General features: G+C 38.4%; 1 protein-coding gene across 9 annotated transcripts in view; it reads right to left on the reverse strand.

The window, feature by feature from the left end:
- FNIP1 (folliculin interacting protein 1) overlaps positions 1–23710 on the reverse strand; it is a 131422-nt gene extending 107712 nt beyond the window's left edge. For 2 of the 9 annotated variants that reach the window (XM_089909286.1, XM_089909280.1), the window contains exon 1: positions 23518–23710. In XM_089909286.1, the coding sequence (XP_089765412.1) occupies positions 23518–23609 (92 nt within the window). In that variant the 5' untranslated portion in view covers positions 23610–23710. Of the gene's footprint in view, positions 1–1471; positions 7801–23517 lie in introns of those variants that run through there. The other 7 variants (XM_022588721.3, XM_022588723.3, XM_089909284.1 and 4 more) reach the window with 7 other exon arrangements.
- Positions 23711–25484: the final 1774 nt, after the last annotated feature.

Raw genomic sequence — 25484 nt, forward strand, 5'->3', positions numbered from 1 at the left:
CTCTGAGCTTTTAAAATTAACATATAAAACATATCAGTGTATATTTAACTGAAGATCTGACGGGAATAAAACATAAAATCCCAAGACATCTTTTGTACACAAACAAAACAAAACGGTTAAGGATAAGAAACAGTTCACTAAAACAACACAAAAACCTATCTAATCTAATAATTTCATGTTGTATTTATAAAACATTTTAAGATAGCACTCTTTATAGTTAGCTCTGCTCTCTAGGTAATTGCAGAGTTTTATGCTAGTAATTTTTATTTACTCCTCATCATAATTAACAAGTTGGAAAAACTGAATTTAGTAAACACATAAAAAGTATTTCTAATCTCCAGCTTCTAAAACATCGTCTCTAATTCTAAAAATTTAACTTTTCAGATATCCATTATATACTTAAGGAAAGCCAGACTACATAGTTGAGATATTACTTAGATTTCTTACTGCTATAAATCCACTATCAGTGGTTGCCAACAGTTAGAAGGCAGGAAGGGTCTGACTGCAGGGGAGCAGCACAACGGAATTCTTTGGGGCACTGGAATTGTTCCGTATCAGTGGTGGTGGTTGCAATAATCTAGTCATGTATTAGGAATGAAAATAAATATATGTATATGTTCTTACCAGCACTATTCACAATCGCCAAGAAGTGGAATAAGCCTAAATGTCCATCAACAAGTGAATGGATAAACAAACTGTGGTATGTACATACAATGCAATATTATTCAGCCATAAAAAGCAATGAAACATGCTATAGCATGGATGAATCTTGAATACATTATGCTAAGTGAAAGAAGCCAGACATTAAAGGTCATATCATATGATTCTACTGATATGAAATATCCAACATAGATGAATCCACACAGACAGATAACAGATTGGTGGTTGCCAGGGGTTAAGGTGGAAGGGAAGCAGAAACTGTTTAATGGATAAAGGGTTTGCTCTGGAGTCTTGGAAATGTTTGGAACTACTTAAAAGTAGACAGATAGAGGTGATGATTACACAATACTATGAATGCACTAAATGCTACTGAATTGTTCACTTTAAAACGGTTAATTTTATGTTATATGAATTTCACCTCAGTAAATTATATACATATACACATATATGAAGCTTCATACAGAAGCAACATGATGACACTAATGATGGTGCTAATGAAAATGATGATGATGATACAGTGGTAGCGATATGTGCTTCCAAAAAACCTGGGAGGGCATAGTATCTGCCTTCAACATACTTAGTATTTACGGTATATGCAGAACATGTGGAACCATTAAACACAATCACTTAAAAAAAAAAAAAAAGAGTTCCATCCCTCTGAAAATATAGTTACAGTATAAAAGGAAAAACAGATTCTCATTTGACCAGAAAGTCTTGTTTAAATGACAAACCTTAAAAACAATTTCAGTAAACCTTTGATATCACAGTTACTGACATTTGGCTTTGACAGCTGTCAGTTCATGAAACTCACCAAGAAAGTGAAAACATGGCCTTGTCTGGAGACCATAAGCTGTTGGTGATGGTGGGGAGGGAGACCTTGTCATCAACATAGGAAAGAGCAACTGTGATGGGTAACTGCTTCCCAAATGCCAGAGCTGAGCTATATGTCATCCAGATCACAGGACATTAGAGCAGAGGGCCAGAACTCATGCCTTCATTCACTCAGCAACTGGAATCTTCTGTGTGTCATTTACTGTGCCAACCAGTGGGTACACAAAAAAGAAGAAAACTCAGGCCCTAAACTTCAAAATATCATAGTTCAAATTTAAGCCTCATGAGAATGTGGAAAAACGAAATTCTCATACATGACTGGTAAAGTAAAAATTAGTACAACCACTTTGGAAAATAATGTGGCAAAATCTAACAAAGCTGAACATACACATATCTTATAACCTATAAATTCAATCCAACATACATGCTCAACAGAAATGTGGATATACCCTCCCAAAAAAGCTTGTACAAAAATGTTCATAGCAACATTATTCTTTACAGCTTCAAACTGGAAATGATCCAAATATCCATCAACACAGTAGCCTGGGTAAATAAATTGTGGCATACTCAAAGGAATACTGTACTTCAGTAGTTCTCAACCAGACTCTGCCCGCCTCCCCAGGGGACATTCAGCAACATCTGGAGACATTTTAGGTTGTCATAACTGGGGGGCGTGCTACTGGCATCTTGTGATTGGGGTCAGGGATGCTGGGAAACATCCTTTGATGCACAGAAGAGCCTCCCCTATAACAAAGAATGTCAATAGGGCCACATCTGAGAAATCCTGGCCTACAGCAATGAAAACAAACTAGACTACATACACTATATGGATAAACACAAACATAATGTTGAGCAAAAAAGAAGCCAGACAAAGAAAAGAGCATATGTATGGTTCCATTTATATAAAGCTCAATATCAGGCTAAATTAATCCCTGGTGTTTGAAGTCAGGAGAGTGGGGATTGAAAGGGTCATGAGGAGGACTTCAGAAATACAAGCAATGTTCTGTTTCTTGAACTGGGTACCAGTTACCTGGCAACACGTGTAAATTCATTGAGCTGAATGGTTAAAATGTGGACACTTTTCTTAAGTATGCTATTCTTCCATAAAAAGTTTGTTTTAAAAAGAATTCATAGGACTTTATACCACAAAAAGGGAATTTTATTGTATGTAAATTTTAAAAACAAAAAAATTTTAATGCTTTCCTACTACAAATCAGTTAAAATTCATTATCACATGGGTTAATATTTCTCTGAAAAATTTCTCCTTTGGAGTCTGAGAATTCCAAGTCTTAGCTATGCCACTTGCCAGTTGTGTTGATCTTGACCAAGTTACATTTTTCACATTTATATCTTTTTAAAATTACAGAAACAACAGACCTTATTTGCAACAGCCAGGTGAATACAAACAACAAACAGGTATAAAATATGAAACACCCACCCTACCAATCCTTCTTCTCAGACCTAACCACTCTCAACACTTTTCTGTTTCCATCTAGACTTTTTCCTATAAGTATGTACAAATAGCCACGTTAACAGAATTCAATGTTTAACTCTCATGCATTTATAAAAGCAAGATCACACTGCATACTACCCAGCAACTTTTTAAAATTTAATATATGTGTAAATCTCTACCAGGGAATACAAAATTACCATATTCTATTACAGAGCTACCCAGTGTTCCAATGTATATACCATAACTTATTTAATCGATCTCCTAATTATGGTCACAGTTAACAACTTAAACTGGAAACAACTTCAAATAATGCTTTAATAAACATCAGAATATGCTTACATGATCACTTTTACACAACTGATGCTCTCCAAAATAGTTGTACCTACACTCCACAATCATAAAATAGGGCTTGCTTCACCACTCTTTTACCATAACAATATATCATTCTTTTTAACCTTTGTTAGACAGCTTAGTGAATTATAGGCATGACATCTTGATTTGTATTTTTTAATTACTGAGGTTAAGCATCACTCAAAATGTTTAAAGGTCATTTTTTAAATGTTTTCTGTTAAGTTTCTTGTTTATATCCCTTGTGGAGGAAGGTATATAATCACATTAAGCTTCATCTTCCTCATGTGCAAAACTGAGCTAACACTACTTGTCTCACAGGATGACTGAGAGGTCAAATGAGAAAATGGAGTATAATCAGGGATTGATAAGTTGGGCTGTACATCAAAATCATGTTGGAGAGCTTCAAAACAAACCAAAACAATCACCTGCCCAAAATCATAGAAGATTGAGAATTAATTCCAAGTAGGGCAGCCTGAAGGCTTTTTAAAGAAATCCACAGTTGATTCTGAGGTACACATCAGCAAATTAGAAAATAAAGGTCCTATGTATAACAGATTCACTTTGTTATAAAGCAGAAACTAACACACCATTGTAAAGCAATTACACTCCAATAAAGATGTAAAAAAATAATAATAAATAAATAATAAATAAAGGTCATTCCTTTTCCGACATGTTACCAAATATGTGTTCTGTTTTTAGATATACACAGAACCTCTACCACTGGATTCAACATTTCTTGGAGTTGGAAATTCTACTAAAAGCAGTCTTCTACTACTTTCACTCCCTAGACTGATTAGAATAGCTGAATAAAAATATTTTCAGTTTTTATGTGCAGCTAAGACTAAGGCCCAAAGTAAACATTCTTATTTACGACACACATTATGTAAAAGTGCATTGTGCTTTGGCTGATTATTACAATAAAACCTCATAATTTATCTTTTTCTACATTTCAAAAACATGCATAATCTTATACTACACTATTTCAAGTATATGATAGATGGCATTTATTATTGTTTATTGCGAAATTTCTTCTGAACCAGAATGCATCAATACAAGAGAAAGACATGTTAACACATGGTAATTAAGCAAAAATCAAAAGAAAGCATCTCAGGCTTCCCTGGTGGCGCAGTGGTTGGGGGTCCGCCTGCCGATGCAGGGGATACGGGTTCGTGCCCTGGTCTGGGAGGATCCCGCATGCCGTGGAGAGGCTGGGCCTGTGGGCCATGGCCGCTGGGCCTGCGCGTCCAGAGCCTGTGCTCCGCGACAGGAGAGGCCACAGCAGTGAGAGGCCTGCGTATCGCAAAAAAAAAAAAAGCAAGCATCTCCACAGATGGTGCTGGATAAGCTAGATACTCGTACGGAAAATATTGAGCTCACCCCATATGTAAAAATTAACTAAAAATAAGTCATAGACCTAAACATAAAACCTCAAAAACTATAAAATTTATAAAAGAAAACAGGAGAAAATCTCTTGACCTTAGAGTAGGGCAAAAATTGTTTAGAACACACACACAAAAACATATATATAAAATCTTTAAAATATAATAAACTAAGAAACTTCACCAAATTTAAGGCTTCTGATCTTTGAAAGATACCACTAAAAAACAGATGCAAACCAGAGATCGGAGAAAATAAGCTAACAAAGAATTTTTATCCAGAATACATAAAGAAGTCTTACAACCCATAATAAGTAGTACTTCAATTTTTAAATGGACAAAATAATTGGACATTTTACAAAAGAATACATATGAACAGCCAATAAACACCAAAAAATATGCTCAACATCACCAGGCATAAGGGAAAGGCAAATTAAACTACAGTCAGATGCCACTACACACCCACAAGTGCTGATGATAACTGGAATTATCATACACATTTTTAGTGAGAAAGTAAACTTGTGCAAGTGCTTTGGAAAACAGTTTGGTGATTTCTTATTAAGTATACACTTGCTTACAAACCAGCAATTCCACTCCTAGGTATCTACCCAAGAGAAACAAAAACGTGTTCATACAAAGACTTATACATGAATGTTCATAGCAGGTTTATACATAATAGGCCCCACAAGCCAGAAGTAATCTAAATATTCATCAACTGGTACATGGATAAACAAATTTTAGTATATTTATATAATGGGATACTGGAATACTATAATGGAATAAAAAGCAATGAGCTACTGAAATAAGCAGAAACATGGATGAATCTCAAAAACATTCTGCTGAGTGAAAGAAACCAGATACAAAAGAGTACATAGGGTAGGATTTCATTTACATGAAATTTTAGAATATGCAAAATTAATCTGTAGTGACAGAAAGCAGATCAGAAATTGTCTGGGGGCAGGGTGAGCAGGGATTGGTTACTAACTACAAGGGAACTTTTGAGGGTTATACAAAGTTCTACAACTTGACTGTAGTGGCTGTTACACAGCTGTATACATTTGTCCAAACTCATAAAGCTATACTGATTTTAAAATGAACCCAGGATTTGTTTTAATCAGGTATGGTAAGACACAGACATGGAAATAACTGCCATGAAGAAAGAAATTTATACTCACAATTCCCTGGAATTAGGAAGAATGCCAGACCACAACAGGCCATATGGGGAAGCACCAGGGTGGGTCAGGAGGCAGAAGGAATGGGAGGAAAATGAGGCAAGAACCTTTATTGTGGTTTTCACAGGAAAGAATGGCAAAGTAAACAAGCTAATCAGGTTTAGGATTGGCTACTTGGAATAATTTCAGTGGTCTCCATGGTACAGAAACTGCCCCTAGTTGGTTGGTACCTGGCCCTGGGGTGATTAGAGCAGGGAAGTAGTGGCCCAGGAGGGTAAGAGCTCAATATAGGAGGTAGGTGGAGGGTACAACCAAAGGAGGATTGGTTGGTTTGCACATGAAAGGCACACTTCTGGAGGAGTCCTTTGCTATCTCTAGGAATTAGCTAGCCCTAGAAGGGGCAGTTGTTCAACTCATTAAACTTTCAACCTTCCCTCTTATGTAAAAATTATAAATTTACTGTCAGTGAGGTTTTAGCTACATCCCAAGTTTTGTAATATGGCATTTATTACAATTCACTTCTAATTATTTTAAAATTTCATTTAGGATTTCTTCTCCTTTGACTCATAAGTTGTTTCCATAACTGTTCTATAAATGTTAGAAAAGAATGTGTTACCTCCAACTTCCAATTGCAGATTTCTGTATGTCCATTAAATCAAGTGTTGACTGTGTTTTTAAAATCTTTTTTATTCTTAATAATTTTTTTCTACTTCACCTTCAATAATTAGGACAGGTATGTTAAAACTCACCTACTATAGTAAGTGTATGCATTTCTCCTTGACAATTTCTGCTTACATATTATCAAAACATATCAAAACTTCTTGGTAAATTAACCTTTTATTATTGTATTTATCACTAATAATTTTTGTGTCTTAAACTCTATTTTATCTGGTATGACTGGAGCTACACCAGCTTTCTTTTGGTTTTCTAGATATCTTTCTCTACCTTTTTGATTTCAATCTTTCTGTATTGGTGTACTAGGGTATGTATCTTAAACAGTAGCATACAGCTGAATTTAATTTTTTTCCAGCCTATCAAATCTTTGTCTTAACTGCATTATTTAGTCTGCCTTCACTTAATACGATCCTTATAATATGCTGGAATTTATTTCCACTAGTACATTATTCTCTTTCTTTGCACTTGTTCTGTGACTTGTTTCTTTTCCTATCCTTTCATACATTTTTTTCTACATTCCATTTCTTCTATTAATTTGGAAGTTACATACTTCAATTTACCATGTAACCTTGAAATTTTAACATGCATACTTCATACTTTATTATCTTCATCCTCAAAAGATAAAAGAACCATAGAATTTTTTTTTTTAATTAATGTATTTATTTTTGGCTGCGTTGGGTCTTTGTTGCTGCACGCAGGCCCTCTTCACTTGAGGCGAGGCGGGGCTACTCTTCGCTTTGGTGCACGGGCCTCTCATTGCAGTGGCTTGTCCTGCTGCAGAGCACGGGCTCCAGGCACACGGGCTTCAGCAGCTGTGGCACACAGGCTCAGCAGTTGCGGATCACAGGCTCCAGAGTGCAGGCTCAGCAGTTATGGTGCACGGTCGCAGTTGTTCGGCGGCATGTGCGATCTTCCTGGACCAGGGCTCAAACCCATGTTCCCTGCATTGGCAGGCGGATTCCTAACCACTATGCCACCAGGGAAGCCCCCTAGAACCACAGAATGTTTTTGTTTTTTGCTTTTTACATCTTTATTGGAGTATAATTGCTTTACAATGGTGTGTTAGTTTCTGCTTTATAACAAAGTGAATCAGTTATACATATACATATGTTCCCATAGCTCTTCCCTCTTACGTCTCCCTCCCTCGCACCCTCCCTATCCCACCCCTCCAAGCGGTCACAAAGCACCGAGCTGATCTCCCTGTGCTATGCGGCTGCTTCCCACTAGCTATCTACCTTACGTTTGGTAGTGTATATATGTCCATGCCACTCTCTCACTTTGTCACAGCTTACCTTTCCCCCTCCCCATATCCTCAAGTCCATTCTCTAGTAGGTCTGTGTCTTTATTCCTGTCTTACCCCAAGGTTCTTCATGACATTTTTTTTTCTTAGATTCCATATATATGTGTTAGCATACGGTATTTGTCTTTCTCTTTCTGACTTACTTCACTCTGTATGACAGACTCTAGGTCCATCCACCTCATTACAAATAGTTCAATTTCGTTTCTTTTTATGGCTGAGTAATATTCCATTGTATATATGTGCCACATCTTCTTTATCCATTCATCCGATGATGAACACTTAGGTTGTTTCCATCTCCTGGCTATTGTAAATAGAGCTGCAATGAACATTTTGGTACATGGCTCTTTTTGAATTATGGTTTTCTCAGGGTATATGCCCAGTAGTGGGATTGCTGGGTTGTATGGTAGTTCTATTTTTAGTTTTTTAAGGAACCGCCATAGTGTTCTCCATAGTGGCTGTATCAATTTACATTCCCACCAGCAGTGCAAGAGTGTTCCCTTTTCTCCACACCCTCTCCAGCATTTATTGTTTGTAGATTTTTTGATGATGGCTATTCTGACCGGTGTGAGATGATATCTCATTGTAGTTTTGATTTGCATTTCTCTAATGATTAATGATGTTGAGCATTCTTTCATGTGTTTGTTGGCAGTCTGTATATCTTCTTTGTAAAAATGTCTATTTAGGTCTTCTGCCCATTTTTGGATTGGGTTGTTTGTTTTTTTGTTATTAAGCTGCATGAGCTGCTTATAAATTTTGGAGATTAATCCTTTGTCAGTTGCTTCATTTGCAAATATTTTCTCCCATTCTGAGCGTTGTCTTTTGGTCTTGTTTATGGCCACAGAATGTTTTAATTCTACTTCATTCTCTCCATCTCAACTACCCTCTAGCATGGTACTATTTTCCAATATTTAAGCTCTGTTTGACATGTCTGTTGTTTTTATACTACCAGTATCTGTGTAGATTTACCCACGTGTCTCATTTTATATTGTCCGTTTCTTTTTCCTTACCATTTATTTTTTTTAATTGAAGTACAGTTGATTTACAACGTTGTGCCAATCTCTGCTGTACAACAAAGTGACTCAGCTTTACACATATATACATTCTTTTTTTAATGTTCTTTTCCATTATGGTTTATCCCAGGAGACTGGATATAGTTCCTTGTGCTATACAGTAGGACCTTGTTGTTTATCTTAACCATTTATTCTTGCACTGCAAACATTTTTCTATTAGTGGAATTCCCTCACCTTTTGTTTGTCACATATATATGTATGTTAGACTCTCAAACAAGTCTCACTATATATCAATTCTAGGTTGATATTTTGTCTCAGCAGCACAAAGCTATGTCAGTGGATTCTTTGGAAAACAGAATGGCAGTTCTTCAAAATTTTACACATACCGTATGACCCAACAATTTCATTCCTAATATATGCCCAAGAGAAATGAAAACACATTCACACAAAAACTTGTACACAAAAGTTCACAGCAGAATTACTCATAATAGCCAGCCAAAAAGTGGAAACAACCCAAATGTCTACTAACTGATGAACGGACAAATATGATATCCCATACAATGAGATATTATTCATCAATATAAAGGACTAAAGTACTGATACATGCTATAACATGAATGAACTTTAAAAACATATGCTAAGTAAAAGAACCCAGTCACAAAAGACCATATATTGTACACTTTCATTTATATGTAATGTCCAGAACAGGAAAACCTACAGAGACAGAAAGTAGATTAGTGGTTGTCTAAGGCTGGGGGAATGTGGGTGGTAGTGGGTAGGGTAATTGAGAATTACTGCTAATGGGTACAAGGTTTCTTTTCTGGTGATAAAAACGTTCTAATATTGGGAAGTCCCTGGCAGTCCAGTGGTTGGGATTCCACTCTTCCACTATAGGAGGCCTGGGTTTGATCACTGGTCAGGGAACTAAGATCTCATAAGCCATGCAGCATAGCCAAAAAAAAAAAATTCTAATATTGATTGTGGTGATGGCGGCATAACTTTGTGAATAAACTAAAAACAACTGAATTACACACTTTAAGTGGGTGAATTATAAATTTATAATTTATATAAAGTGTAAATTATATCTAATGAAGCTATTATATATTTTTTAAAAAATAGCAGACACATTTGCCAGATACAAGCACAAGAAATGAGTGATACAGCCTATATTAACTAGCTTTATTAGAAGCTTGTAAAACTGAAGATCACAGCTACAGTTGTGGTACAAAGAACCACTTCGGCATTCAAACATCAACATCAGTCCTCAAATTTCCAAGGACCATCTATTGTTTACAAAAATTTCACCGGCTCTCCAAGAGATTCTGGTGCATACTAAAGTTTGAGAAACACTGAAATTATCTAATAATCAGCATAAATAGAAGCTAAATCCATTAGGTGAACAGTTGATGGGCAACTTTAAAATGGAGGAATCAGGCTCACACCACCTGAACCTGCTGATCAACCTTATCACCACTTAAAGTGGGACAACCAGAGGTTATGTGCTTCCTGATAAAATGCAGTAAGAAGTACACAGCGCTCCTAGGAAGTAGTCTCAGGAAACAATACAAAACAGACAGGAAACAGAAACAGAACAAAACCCTGCACCTAAATCCAATCAAGTCTGAGATCTAACTCCCAATTTAAAGAAAATAAGGTGGAGAGAGGAACAAGGTAAAGGACACAGTGAAGATGAAATCAGATCCAAATCCAAATATGCAATATTCTACAGACAAATTAGAATCCAACTTCAAACTCTAAAAAGACATTTCTGAGACAATCAGGGGAAACTGAACATGGACTGAGTATTAAATATTAAGGAATCACTGTTAATTTTCAGGAATGATAGTAATCGTTTAGAGATTCATACTCAAGTATTCATGAGTGAAATGACAGGATTTTTGAAGTGTACTTTAAAATAGTCCAACAACAACAAATAATAGTATTAATATTTAAAATAAGTTGGGGGAAGAGAGAATGAAACAAACAAAAAGAAACAAAATGTTGATAACTGTTAAAGATGGGTACTGTTATAACATTCTCTTTACTTTTTGGTTTGAAATATTTCATAAGTTTAAAAACTTTTTTAGGAAATCCAGGTTAAGCACTGGTACACTGATACATTCAAATCCCATTCAAATGACAGTAAATGAAGTGTGTGTGTTTGTATGTGTGCGTGTGTGTATACATATATATACACACACGCACACAAATATATACATATATACGTACATATTTAAGACAAAGACAATATGAGAGGAAAAATTTCAAGCATAAAGAGACCGCAATAAACATTTGAAAGATGAAAAGTAGCAACTAACTTTTCAAAAACATAAGCAGCTACAACCTAAATGTCAATAAATGTCTAGGAGCAACCGAACGATTCATCTCCTCAGAGTCCCTGAGAAGCAAAGGCCTTGGAAACGTAAGGCCCTTTGGAAGGTAGAGGAGAGACAAAGGAACAAAGGAACAAAAAGCATATCCTCCACAGGATGTCAAAATGTCCTTCATCTTCTCTCTTAACCCACCCCTTATACATAACAAATATTTATGTTCTTGGGAAACTTGTCAGAGTTGCACCAGCCTCAGGGCGTCTCCAGATTGAAAGGCCCATCAAGTATAAACCAATGAATTTTTTTAAAAAACAAGGTACAGGTTCATCACTGTGAAATTTCAGAACAAAATAGAGAAAACAGAAAATTCCAAAAGCTTCCTGGGGGCTGAGAGTTATAGCTCCAGCCTTTTCAGTATCAATATTGGAAGACAGAAGACAAGGGAGCAATACCTTCAAATTTCTGAATTAAAATGATTCTCAGCATAGAACTGTGCATCTACTAGATTGCCAACCAAACACAAAAATAGAATAAACACTTTTTCACACGTGCGAAGTCTCAAAAAATTTATCTCAAACAATCATTCTCAGGAAGCTCCAAGAGGGATAGGCAGCACCAAAACAAGGGAACAATCCAAAAACGAAGAAGTCATGAAAGCCAGTCTACAGAAGATCCTAACTTTTAAAGGTCAAAGGAATTTCCAGGACGAAGGCAAAGGAAGGCTCATCATGTTGCTGTGGAGCAGACCTACAGGGCAAGAAGTACAAACTAGACCCAGAGAAGGGCAGATGGTTCCAAGATGGACATATCCAGGAGGAAAAAATATTAATTATCAACTATCTAGGGACTTCCCTTGTGGTCCAGTGGTTAAGACTCCATGATCCCAATGCAGGGGGCCCAGGTTCGACCCCTGGTCAGGGAAGTAGATCCCACATGCCGCAACTAAGAGTCCGCATGCCACAACTTAGGATCCTGCATGCCACAACTGAAGATCCCCAAAGACCCCAGAGACCACAACTAAGACCTGGCACAGTCAAATAAAGAAATAAATATTTTTTAAAAAGTCAATTATCGACTAGGTTTAACTAAGAGAGAGAAGTTGTTTTGAGAGGTATTTTATGGAGCTGTAATACTTAGCTAAAGATTTCAAAGAAAACAGGGCAAACCAAAAAAAGAAAAAGAAAAAAAGGCAATTAACTCCAAGAGATAAGTAAAAAAAAGAACAATAAAACATAAAATATATTTAGCTCAGCAGTAAACATTTATAATACAATAATATAGTTAACCTTGATTATCTAAACTAACCAAAAATTGTAATATTGGAAGAATGAAGAAGAAAGGGAAGGGTATGCATGAGTGTGTGTATATGTGTGCATGTTTAAGACCTAAATCTTTACCAATATAAGAAATTAATGTCTAAGATGAATAAATTTTTTATAAAACAGTCTATTCATATAATTTATAAATATAAAAGCAAATACTTAAGCAAACACCAAACAATTAAAAAAGCAGTTGCATCTAGGTTCAGGACTGGGTTGGAGGAACTTACTCTAAGTAAATGCCTGCCATAATGTTGTTGGGCTGGGGGCAAAAAATTCAACACATAAATTTAGAGTCAGATTCACATGTAAAAAGCTTGTCTATGGGCTTCCCTGGTGGCGCAGTGGTAGAGAGTCCGCCTGCCGATGCAGGGGATGTGGGTTCGTGCCCCGGTCGGGGAAGATCCCACATGCCGCGGAGCGGCTAGGCCTGTGAGCCAGCCAGTCAGAAGTTCCATGGGTCCAGGAGCCACTTATGTCACAGCGGGTGCATTAACATGGGGTTTTACTGTCTAACGTTTAAACTATGTTCAGGTATTTCTTTGATTATTCACAAATAATATTTATTATATTTCTGCATTCAATAAATGTATAGTATATATGTTTTATATTCTAAAGTAATTAGGAATTAATAGAAATTAATATAAAACTTAATACAAAATCCCTATTTGTGGGAATCATATCACTACTCGATTTCATTCACCTTCTCATTAACGTCACAATCTGTAGTTTCTTGATATAAATGGAAAACTTTAAAAATTATATAACAGACCACAACAGGGTGGGAAAGCAGGCCAAAAAGCTGCAAAGAGCCTGACAGCTGCATCCTACAAATGGGATCATAACAGTATAAACTGAAACCCACATGCCCTTGAAACCAACTCTGCCACTCTATTAGGATTACACTAGGGTGTAATCTCTCTGGGGTGACTTGGGATAAAATGCCGTTGTGTCAAGGGATACTATATACTGGGCAACGTGAGTACAAGGAAGCAGATCCCTAGAGCTCTGGCTGTGTCCCCAAAGAGCCAGGTTAAATTGTTGCTCCACTTCCCCATAAGTTCTGCTTAACAATCAGAAGGTCTAAGGACCTAGTATGCTCAAGGGGAAAAGAAATTCCATGGTACCTCAAAACCTCTTGTGTTCTTGAAATAAACTCCCACTACCAAAAAGAATACATTACTCAGTGGATAAAAGAATGAGTTCATTTACTCATTCTTTTATCCATTCAGCATATACTGAGTACGTCAGAGAAGACTCTGTGTACACACACATATACACACACATATTCTGAACGTGAAAAATGGTACGAAGGGGAAGTATGAGGTGTTACAAGAGATATAAATAGAGAATCTAACCTATTTCTGGAAAATCAGACCATTCTCGCTATCTTAAAAAGATCAAAATAACAATGGAATTTTCCTTTAAATTGGTAAACACTGATGTCAAAGAAAAATGTGCTCAAAGTACAGAGAAATAACTACTTTAGACAAATAACCCAAAACAGAAACATCCTTGGTTAAAGGAATTAAAATTTTTTCAATCAGTGACTATTTTTATTCATTCACTCATTCATCAAATATTTACTGAATGCCTTCTGTGAGTCAAACACCAGGAATACAGCACTAAACAAGTTAGGCCATGGTTGTGCCCTATGGAACCTACAGTCTAGTGAAGTATATAGGTCCATAAAGAAGCAATTACAACCCAAGAAAATAACTGCCTTGATGCGAAAACATGGTTTCTATTGTAGCCTTAAGGGAGATGTGTTGTAGCCATGTAATTTAAAGCAGTGTGCAAACATGAACCAGAATATTCTCAAGAAACATCAAGTAATCTGATTCAGAGCCCACAGCTAGAGGAAAAATTAGAAGGAAGACTGGAAAGAATAAACTGAAGGATGAGGGAGTGTGGGAAAGAACTTTAACATTTGAGAGACTACCATGCCATTTAATCCTCAAAACAACTCTAAGATGGTAGGTACAACGGACAATCTCTTCAGCATCCTCTCCCCCACTGTGACATGCATACACCACAGCACCTTTAATGATGACATGATACTGCTTCCCAAGGTTATATATACAGGAACCACTGGGGCAGGGATTTGAACCCAGGTCCATTACAGTAAGTTACAACTCTAAAGGAGGCTGACATGAAAAGCTGAAGAGCTTGGACTTCGTTTAAAAAAAGGATCTGGAACTCAAATGTCTGAATTTATATCTTAATTATATCACTTACTAAATGTGTGACCTGGGACAAGGTCCTTAACTTCTCTGTGCCTCTATTCTCCCATCTACAAAATAGGGATAATCAGACCTACTTTATAATAAAGCTATTGTGAGAATTAAATGAATTAATATGTGTAGAGCGCTTAGAGCAGTGCTTGGCACAGAGCAATCCTCTATTAAGCAACAGGGAGTCAAAGGAGATTTCTGAGTGAATTGACCAGAATTATGGTTTAAGAAAGTAATTTAGCAGGATAGTATAGAGGGGAACACACACGAAGTGCGAAAGTTATGGCAAATTTTTACGAAAAGCATTAAAGGTCTAAATGAGACGATGGCAGTGGAAAATGAAAAAGAACTAAGATGTTGCAGAATCTGAATCAACAGGACTTAACAAATGACCAAATGAGGCAATTAGAGGAAAGAGTAAAAGATGATTCTCTGACTTTCAGCTTGGTAGACTAAGAGAATGGTAGTGCCAGGAACAGAAGTAAGATTGTGTAAGACTAGTTTAGGACTCCTTTTAATAAAGAAGATTCTACACGGGGAGGGGGAAGGATAAGCTGGGACAAAGTGAAAGAGTGGTAGTGTATATATGGACATATATACACTACCAAATGTAAAATAGCTAGCTAGTGGGAAGCAGTCGCATAGCATAGCAGAGGGAGATCAGCTCAGTGCTTTGTGACCAGTTAGAAGGGCTGGATAGAGAGGGTGGAAGGGAGGGAGACGCAAGAGGGAAGAGATGTGGGAATATATGTATATGTACAATTAATTCACTTTGTTATAAAGCTGAAACTAACACACCATTGTAAAGCAATTATACTCCAATAAAAATGTTAAAAAAATAAAAATTAATTTAAAAAAAATAAAGAAGATTGTTATGTTTTACATGGGGGAGTTTTTTTTTAAACAAGTCTCTCCTAAAAGATAACTTAAACTCATCAAGATTTAAGACAATAGTTATTATATTAGTAAGAAATGAGGTCCAAGTTTTATAAGTTGAATATTAAAGCTGCATTTTTTACTAAGCTATTTTCTTTCAATAAACACGGTTCCAAAAAACAAATCTAATACCACTACTTAGAGATGGAAAAGCAAATCAAATTAACAATAAAAAGCTGGAACAAAGTGAGACAGTGGCATGGACATATATACACTACCAAATGTAAAATAGATAGCTAGTGGGAAGCAGCCACATAGCACAGGGAGATCAGCTCGGTGCTTTGTGACCACCTAGATGGGTGGGATAGGGAGGATGGGAGGGAGATGCAAGAGAGAGGAGATATGGGGATATATGTATATGTATAGCTGATTCACTTGGTTATAAAGCAGAAACTAACACACCATTGTAAAGCAATTATACTCCAATAAAGATGTTTTTAAAAAAACAAAAAAAATTTGTATTTCTTATTCCAAATTAGACTCTTAGAACCAAATATTGATTTCATTAACATGAAATTAACTTAAAATTCTCAGCTTCTCACTTTAATAAGATACTCTCTCACAGGAGTCTCTGTAAAGAATATTATAACTTCTATCTCTAATATAAGATTAAAAGGTACAGTTTATGAAGGGGTGTTTTTTTTTTAATTTAAAAAAACTTGTGGGCTTCCCTGGTGGCGCAGTGGTTGAGAGTCTGCCTGCCGATGCAGGGGACACGGGTTCGTGCCCCGGTCCAGGAAGATCCCACATGCCGCGGAGCAGCTAGGTCCGTGAGCCATGGCCGCTGAGCCTGCACATCCGAAGCCTGTGCTCCGCAACGGGAGAGGCCACAGCAGTGAGAGGCCCGCGTACCCCAAAAAAAAGAAAAAACAACTTGTGAATGAACAAATGTTTAAAAATCACATTAAATAAAAACTTCTTAAGTATGATTCTTACAAACATTGATAATATTGAGAAGCTAGCCTTTAAAAACTTCAGAAGCTCAAAATGTGACATAAAATCAGAATACTGAAAGTGAAAAGATAACACAGCACTACAGATTGCTTCCCCTACAGAAATAGAAAGCTTTAGCAGTGAAGCCATTTCCTCCCTTTTCATTTAATACACATCTCACTTTCCCCCAAACATGCCCCCTCAGAAAAAAAAAAAAAAAAAAAACATTAAGATCACCAGTTATCTCCAACTTGACAACTCCAACTATACTTTTCTGTTTTTGATCTCATAAGACCTGTCAGCAACCAGTATACAAAATAATTTATCACTCCATCATTTTTTAAACACTTCCCTTTCTGAGCTTTCCTAACGCCACACACTACTGGCCTTCCCCCTATCTCTCTGGCCATTCTTTCTTTGTAGACTTTCCTCCCCCACATCTGTACATTTTAGATTTCCTCAGTACAAAACCTGTTCTTTCCAATTCTCTACCTACATACACCCTTTTCCTAGATTATCTCACCCATTCCCTTAGTTTTAATATTGACCATTGACCCTAAGCCCAAGTTCATTATCTCCAGGCCCACGCTCTACTGTGAACTCCAGATTTACTTTATTAAACTGACAAATAAATATCTCATTAGTAATTAACACTAGACCAAATGTCCAAAACAGAACTTCTGACTCTTTCTGCCCTTAAAATTATTTAATATATTCATTCTACAAATATTTACTGAGCACAAGCTCAGGCACTGTGCTGTATACACTGACTCACAATGTGAACTTGAGGGAGAGAGATGATTAAGTTGTAAAAAGAACTATGAAGTATATAAACAGTGTGCTCTGACAGAGAATAGGGGAGAGAGCTGCTACTTTTGATGAGGTGTTCAAGATAGGCCTCCACAGTATCATAGTCTCTCCTTCGAAAACGGCGTCTACCTAGCTGCTCCAAACAGAAACCTAGGCATTTGTTCCCCACAAACAACCCATCATGTGGCTTACAAAGTTCTAACTCCAAAATACACCTTGAGGTTGAAGAGGGCTCTCAAGCAAGCAAAGAAGAGAGGTGTGGACAAGTAATGACAGCTGTGATAGATGTCACAGCAGGAAATACAGAAACCTATGGAAGAAAATTACAGTGAAACCAAACTCAGGGAGAAATCAGAAATGGCTTCCTGGAGAAAGAATAATTAGGATAAGCCCAGATGATCAGTACAAAAAGCTAAACAAAAAGGTATATAAAACTATGCCAAAAACAAAGAACAGCACAGCATGGCACATCCCAAAACCTAAAACAAATCCAAGGTGATAAAATCATAGAAAAGCAAGGTGATTAGATTAAGACAAGGCCAGAAGAAAGCAACAAGTTATCAAAGATTAATGAGATCAGATCATGTCAAAGGGCACAGAAGTCAACTTGAAAAGTCTTCCACTGGCTAAATACGGGACAATTTGATGGTAATGGATTAAAACACATTAAAATCCAAGAGGTGATGGTAATACTAAAAAATGATAATTAAAATGAAAACCTTCATTGAACTCATCATAAATTATTCTCAAAAGTGATAAACTTTGATGCTGACTTTCCTGTAGCAAATAACCAAATAAGTAGTAAGAGAAAGTTCTTCCAGGAAATAAATGCAGAAAGAATTAAAGAATCAGAATATTACCATTTGCATCCCCTAACAAGATAATGGATTCAGGCAATAACCAACAAAAGACGCTAAAACCATTAGTGAAGGGTGAACTTTATAATGGAAGAATAAAGCTGATACCACCTGAAACCACTAATCAATCTTAGCAGCACTAAAAAATGGGACAACCAGACATTACGTATGGATACGAAGTACACTGCAAAATCTTTGGAATATTTTAATTTTAAAAAAAAATGGGTCTTCCCTGGTGGCGCAGTGGTTGAGAGTCCGCCTGCCGATGCAGGGGACACGGGTTCGTGCCCCGGTCCGGGAGGATCCCGCGTGCCGCGGAGCGGCTGGGCCCGTGGGCCATGGCCACCGGGCCTGCGGGTCTGGAGCCTGTGCTCCGCACCGGGAGGGGCCACAGCGGTGAGAGGCCCGCGTACCGCAAAAAAAAGAAACAAAAAACTGAACCTGAATCTAGTAAACTATCTAACCACCAGTTTTCGGGAAAGAGAGAATAAGTTATAGCAGTGGTTCTCAAACTTGAGCATTCAGAATCACCTGGAGGGTCTTGTTAAAAGATTGCTGGGAACCAGTGAATTAAAGGAAACCATTAGAGAGCAAACAGGCAAATAGACAATGTGGGAAATTTCATAGGAAAAATACCCAGTTTAAAAACAACAAATGCTATTTTTTAAAGGGAGGGGGGGAGGCCGTTGTGGAATAAAAATTACTTAAGACACATAACGGCAAATTCAATATGCAGACTGATTCAAACAAACCTACTGTAAAAAGACATCCTGAGACAACTGAGAAAATTTGAATATAGACTAGTAGATAATATTAATAGATGTATATATATATATTTTTTTTTTTTTGACTGCATTGGGTCTTCGTTGCTGCACACAGGCTTTCTCTAGTTGCATCGAGCCGGGGCTATTTTTTTTAGTGGTGTGCGGGCTTCTCATTGTGGGGGCTTCTCTTGTTGCAGAGCACGGGCTCCAGGCACGTGGGCTTCAGTAGTTGTGGTACGCGGGCTCAGTAATTGTGACTCGCGGGCTCTAGAGCGCAGGCTCAGTAGTTGTGGCACACGGGCTTAGTTGCTCCGCGGCACGTGGGATCTTCCCGGACCAGGGATCGAACCCGTGTCCCCTGCATTGGCAGGCGGATTCTTAACCACTGCGCCACCAGGGAAGTCCCTAGATATATAATATTAATAGATAATATAAGGGATAATAGTAGATTAATGGCTATGTTAAAAAATGACCTTATTAAAAAAAATTAAAAGGTCAAGACTAGAGACTTCACAGAAGCTACACCACCACAGGCTATGTTAAGGAGTTTGGTCCTAAACTGAATGGTTTTATACATAAGCATGAGATCATCACAGCAAAAACAACTTCTGGTTGTGAAAGCCACGCACTAAAGCACTGCATTAACTGCTCAACATGATTTATCTCTTTGAATCCTTAAAATACCTCTGTGTTGTGGAGATTTTAAATTCTATACCATTTTTCCTGCTGACCATGATCAGAATTAGCATTTTTTTAAAGGATGAAGTGTTGAGAATAGTTTGGAGAAAGGCAAGAGTGATGACAGAAAGACCAGTTAAGAGGTTGTTAACTGATACAGACAAAAAGAGCAAACGTTCATGTATTAGTAATAAAATAAAAATACAGAAACTGTTTTTTGAACAAAACATGAATTATGTCCTACAGATATATAACTCTAAAACAATCTTCTTCGTCAAATTAGGCTTCTTTCAACTTTTTTTTGAGACTTAGCTTATTTATTAACACAACGCAGTTTAGTGTTACCTTCACTAATATACCTCATGACAACCCTGCACAGTTGCCATTATTAACATCATTTTTAGATGAAGAGAATTTTATTTTTAAAGCAATCATTTTATATGTACTGCAGTTATTAGACTTACACTTAAATCTTACTTCCCCTGGAAAGTGGCCTGATGGAGAAAACATAAAGCAGTATCTTCCCTGTCTTTCCCAAATTCTTTAAAAGATTAAAACAAATTACTGTTTTAGTTCTATATATGATTAAAATAATATTCTCCCTGTGATACCCTACACACTTACCTCCAGCTCAAGAACCTTAGATAGGACAAAACACCAGAAACCTATAAGGTAAGGGAGTTCAGACTGAATGGAAGGGGGTAATCCCTGACCATCTTTTTCAGTGGAGTAACCATGAAAAACAATACTGAAAAGCTCCTAAGACTTCTCTATTTCAGGTCTTTCCTACCCAAGAGCCCTATTATGGCTTATGACTATTGGGCCTCGTATATTGTTTACTCTAGGAACTGACTCTCACAGGCTGAGCTATAGTTAGTTGCCAATGGCTGTGTCCAAGCCTTATTTAACAACTTACACTGACTAAAACAAACAAAACCAAAAAAGTATTCTAGAATGAAAACCATGGTATACTGGAATAAAAACTAAATTTTAGTCTACTCAAAAACATGAGTTACATAAAAAGATGCGAAACACCGTTTATTATTTGGAAAATGCAAATTAAAACCACACAAGATACCACTATACCCATTAGTATGGGAAAAGAATCTAAAAAAGAGTGGATATGTGTATTAATATATGTATAACAGATTCACTTTGCTGTATACCTGAAACTAACACAACATTGTAAGTCAACTATACTTCAATTTTAAATTTTTTAAATAAATAAATAAATAATAAAAATAAATTTTTAAAGAGACTCCAATATGGTTAACATAGTATATTTTATGTTAGGTGTTTTTTACAATACAAAAAATTTTTTTAATTTAAAAAATCAGACTAACAATATCTGGATTTGGAGAGAATCTGGAGCAACTGTAACCTCATACACTACTAGTTGGAATACAAATGGTACAACTACTTTAGAAAAGTTTGGCAATTTTTTTGAAAAGTTAAGCATACACTTAGCATATGACCCAGCAATCCCACTCCAAGAGAAATGAAAATGTATTTCCGCATAAAGATTTGTTCACAAATGTTCACAGCAGCATTGTTATTACAGCCCAAATCTGAAAACAACCCAAAAGTCTGCCAACCAGTGAATGGATAAACCGTGGTATACCCATACAATGGAACACTATTCAGCAAAAAATGGAACGAACTACAGATAAATGCAACAACATGGATGAATCTCAAAATCATCACTCTGAGTTAAAATAGCCAGACACAAAAGACTATAAACAGTATGATTACATTTATATGAAATTCTAGAAAAGTCAAAACCTCTGTCATTAGACAAAAGCAAGTCAGTGATTGCCCTGGGTGAGAAGGCATTAAGAAATGATAGCAAAGGGGCATGAGGGAATTTTTTGGATGATGGAGTGTTCTAAAACTTCATTGGGGCGGTGGGTACACGACTGTATACATGTAACAAAATTCATATAACTATAGACTTCAAATGGCTCGATTTCATTGTATGTAAATTATAGCTCAATGAAGGTGTTAAAAAAAAAGATTGGGTTGATTAAATTTGCAAGTTACTAAGTGTGTGACATTACCCAGTTTTCATTTCCTCACATGTACACTTCTACGCATTTTTCCATATTGTACTGCAGTTTTTGTGCTTACACATAATTCTTACACATAAAAAGGATCATGTAGTTATCTATACTGCTACTTGCCCTATCTCACAAGGTTGTTGTGAAACATCACATGAGATAACTGATGAGAAAGTGCTTTGGCAACTCTAAAGTAGTACTACACAAACATATAGTAGAGTTTACATTTTAAAAAAATAAACTTTTTTTCCCAAGAATAACTTGAGATGCTTGGAAACTTGGGTACCCCAAAGTAAATCTTTACCCAGAAATAGAAAACCTATTCAAATGTCACCTTTTTAATATCCCTCCTGAACTTGCTTTCTACTAACCCTTGATTTACTATATGGCTCAATGTAGTACTATCTATACTGCACTTTCATTTTTCAAAAGAAAAACACTAAAGAAATCTTTAAAGTCATTAGATAAGCATGGCAAGGCATTTATTTCCCAGTAGAAAAGACCAAAAGCTAGATAACTTTTACTAAGTACTGTTCCAAGATGTTCACCACTGAGATTTTTCTTCCTCTAAAAGTCAAATTTCTTTCCATTTAATACTTCAATTCCACAAGTTACTGAATGTTTAGTAATGGGACCTGCATTAGCAAGAGAGAGTGGATAATTTTAAGATTATCAAAACCTTTTCAACCAGTGTGGTACACTCATTTCAGACTCTGGCTACTGCAAAATTTAACAGATACTCATCTCTTCCTACTACTACTGTACAACTGGGCTCTATGCTATACTACCAGGTTTGAGTGATATTTGACATTTAGCCTAGTTACATTTACAAGTTTCCACACGGCAACAAGTATGAAGGCTGTTTGAAAGACATAATCTCTTCTTCAAATGAAGTTTCGAAACTAAATTTTACCTAGAATTCAGGTTTATATTCTATTGTCTTACAATTTTAAAAAGTTTTTCTATCAGCAACAGGTACTGTAACCAAAAATTAACAAAGCCTGTAATACCACAAAATATGTTGCTACCGTTCTCAATTTTTAAAAACTCGTTTTTAGTAACAGTTCCAAGGGGATGGTCAATTCTACGGCCATGCTTCATTTGATTCAGCGCAGCTTCATTCTGGTCAGTAAAAACCACAAACTCTTAGGTTTCACATTTCTCCTTCGGCAACATTAAGGCCACTGGGTCCGGTATCTGCACACCTCCAATTTAGGTTTACAAATCTGAAATAACAGCAGCTTGCCTACACGCTCCTCCGGCGTTCTCTACTCCGAAGGTTGGCCAAAACGTGCGGCTCTCTCCACAAGAGCAACCAAGCTGGAACGGAGCACCCAGAGGACGACTGGCCGCGGGGAGGAGGGGAGAACTTTTCGGCCCGGAGGACGGCGGTAGAGGTCCAATCCAGCCCGCGCCCAACTCTACGCGTCGCCAGGAAGGCGTGTGGACCCTAAGCTCAGGCCGCGATGCTGGGTCCGGAGGGGCAGAGTAGCGCGTGGCTGCCGAGCAGGACGTAAACAAACAGCCCCGGACGAGGGGGAAGGGGCAACCGTGGGAGAGGGGGGTAGGCGAGACAGGACCTCGCTCGAACCCTCCAGCGCAGGTCTACAGCTGCCCGGCCCCTCCCGACCGCGGCCCTGATCCCGGTCCCGGGGCGAAGCTGCCGCTCAAGCGTAAACACCGAAAGCCCCAGCGCCTCTGGAAGCCAAAGCCCACTAGGCCATCGGCTCCGCGCCCCTCGCCGCTCGCCCCTCGCCCTGCAGCGACCTACCTGAACGCGCAATCCGGGTCCCTCGCGTCCCGACCGGGCGCGCCCAGACCGCTCCTCTTGCTGAAGAGCTTCTGGAACAGCGTAGGGGCCATGATGGCCACGGCCAGGCCGGGGTCGCTTCACAGGGCACTCGCCAGGCCCCCGCTCTTAGAGCTGCCCCGCCACCCCCATAGGCGCCTCAGTCATATGACAGAAATTAGTCACTTCAAACGGCCACGGCGCGCGGGGCGGGGCGCGAGGCAAGGCCGGCGTCCATTGGCTGGCGGTGAGCCGCATCACGTGGTGGCGCGCGGAGCAGGGTGCAAGGCGGGGCCGTGGGGCGGAGCTGTCGCCCATAGGCTGGCCAGTGGATGTCCTCACGTGGCAGCTCACGGGGCGGGGCATGCGCGGAGGGGAGGGGCGGGAAACTGGGGTGGCTGGGGATGTGAAGAAGGAACATGCACCGGTCCCGGTCCTTCTCCGTGACGCTGTTAGTTGCTACCTGAGTCTACAGCAGGGTGCCGCGGGGACGACGCCAGGGACTTTGGAGTGTAGAAACCTTCCGCTTCCCGCACCCACGACAAAGAAGTTCAGGGCCCCACTGGCAGTCGCCCCTCCCCCGTCGTCCTCCCCTCAGTCTCTGCGGCTTCGCGCCTCCGTCCGCGCCTGGCGGAGTTCGGCGGCCCCCGGAGCAGACCAGGTGCGCGAGGGTACCCGTGGGGCCGCGGCACATGCTGGACTTTAAGCCCGGGACCACAGGCCCGCCCACGCTGGGCCGCGAGAGATTTGGGCTCAGAGCTTGACTGAGCGGCGCTGGCTCACGGGTCTGGTGGAGGATCTGCCAAGACGCTCCCCGCAGCCATGCCTCCCGGCAGAGACGGCCTCGGCCAGGCACTGAGGGCAGCGGCCCTCGGTGTTTATCACTTGCGCCTCGAACCCTGACACACCGGAAATTAGCCCCTTGGAAGAGCTAGCCATAGGAGGCTCAGGATTTACACTCAATGTCTGGGTATGGAGAGAGAGAGAGGAACTGTGAAACTGTGAACAAATGAGTTTAATAGGCGGAAAACCCTTTCCAAAGAAAAACATTGCTCATTAATGACCGTACAGTCTACTTAAACCCAGGGAACCAAAATTTATCAGGGTTTGGATCAAATTGGTCTTACAGATCTTCAGTTCCCCTACTCATTCCCCTACTGCCCCTCCAGCAGGAGGAATTTTGTACCATGGGACGCAATTCTCTGACAGATATGAATGTCTGGAAATTACTGGTATGTGGTTTGGAAGGTTAGATTAAAATACTTTTTTGAGAATTTCACTTAATAAGGCATACAAATCAAATTGTCTCTAAGTGGCTGCCAGCTCCCACTGATTTGCAGCTAGAGTTTATGCTATAAGTGGTCTTATATAGAAACAAGAAAAGTAATAGCCAGAGTATATATCTTGGAGAATTTCAGTGGTCATGTAACAACGTGTTGTTCAGTTTCAATGTTACAAGAATTTTTAAAGCACTATTTATAGGTGATTAAGAAATTAATTTATTCCTTCCACAATGTCTAAGTGTCCCTGGTCTAGGCACTGGGGATCCAAAATTAAAAAGATAGGGCTAACTTTCTATATGAGGAAACAGTAAATAAGTAAAAAAGGTAATTTGAAATTGCCAGTGTTGTGAATGAGAAACAATGAAGTGAGTGGGGGAGGTCTCTCTGAGGAGGTGACATTTGAGGTGCTCAGGTTAAGAGTCATTCAGAGTTGCTCCGTACATTGCCCAAGCTCCAGAATTACTGAGCAATACAAGGTCAAAATAGCAAGACTGTATCCCCTATAAACTTAAGATAATTCTCTGGCACCAAACGCTGAAAGATTTCTAATGAGGCAAAATAGCTATGTATATTTCTCTCACAAAATATGAACGCGGAATGGAATTTTGTAAACAAAAAGTGAAGTCTGAAATTTTTTAAAGTGAGAAAACGCGCATCCTATAAGTC

Source organism: Delphinapterus leucas, chromosome 3 (assembly GCF_059928025.1).
Source record: "Delphinapterus leucas isolate spDelLeu-1000000601 "Yukka" chromosome 3, BTC_Dleu_Yukka2, whole genome shotgun sequence".
Taxonomy (NCBI): domain Eukaryota; kingdom Metazoa; phylum Chordata; class Mammalia; order Artiodactyla; family Monodontidae; genus Delphinapterus; species Delphinapterus leucas.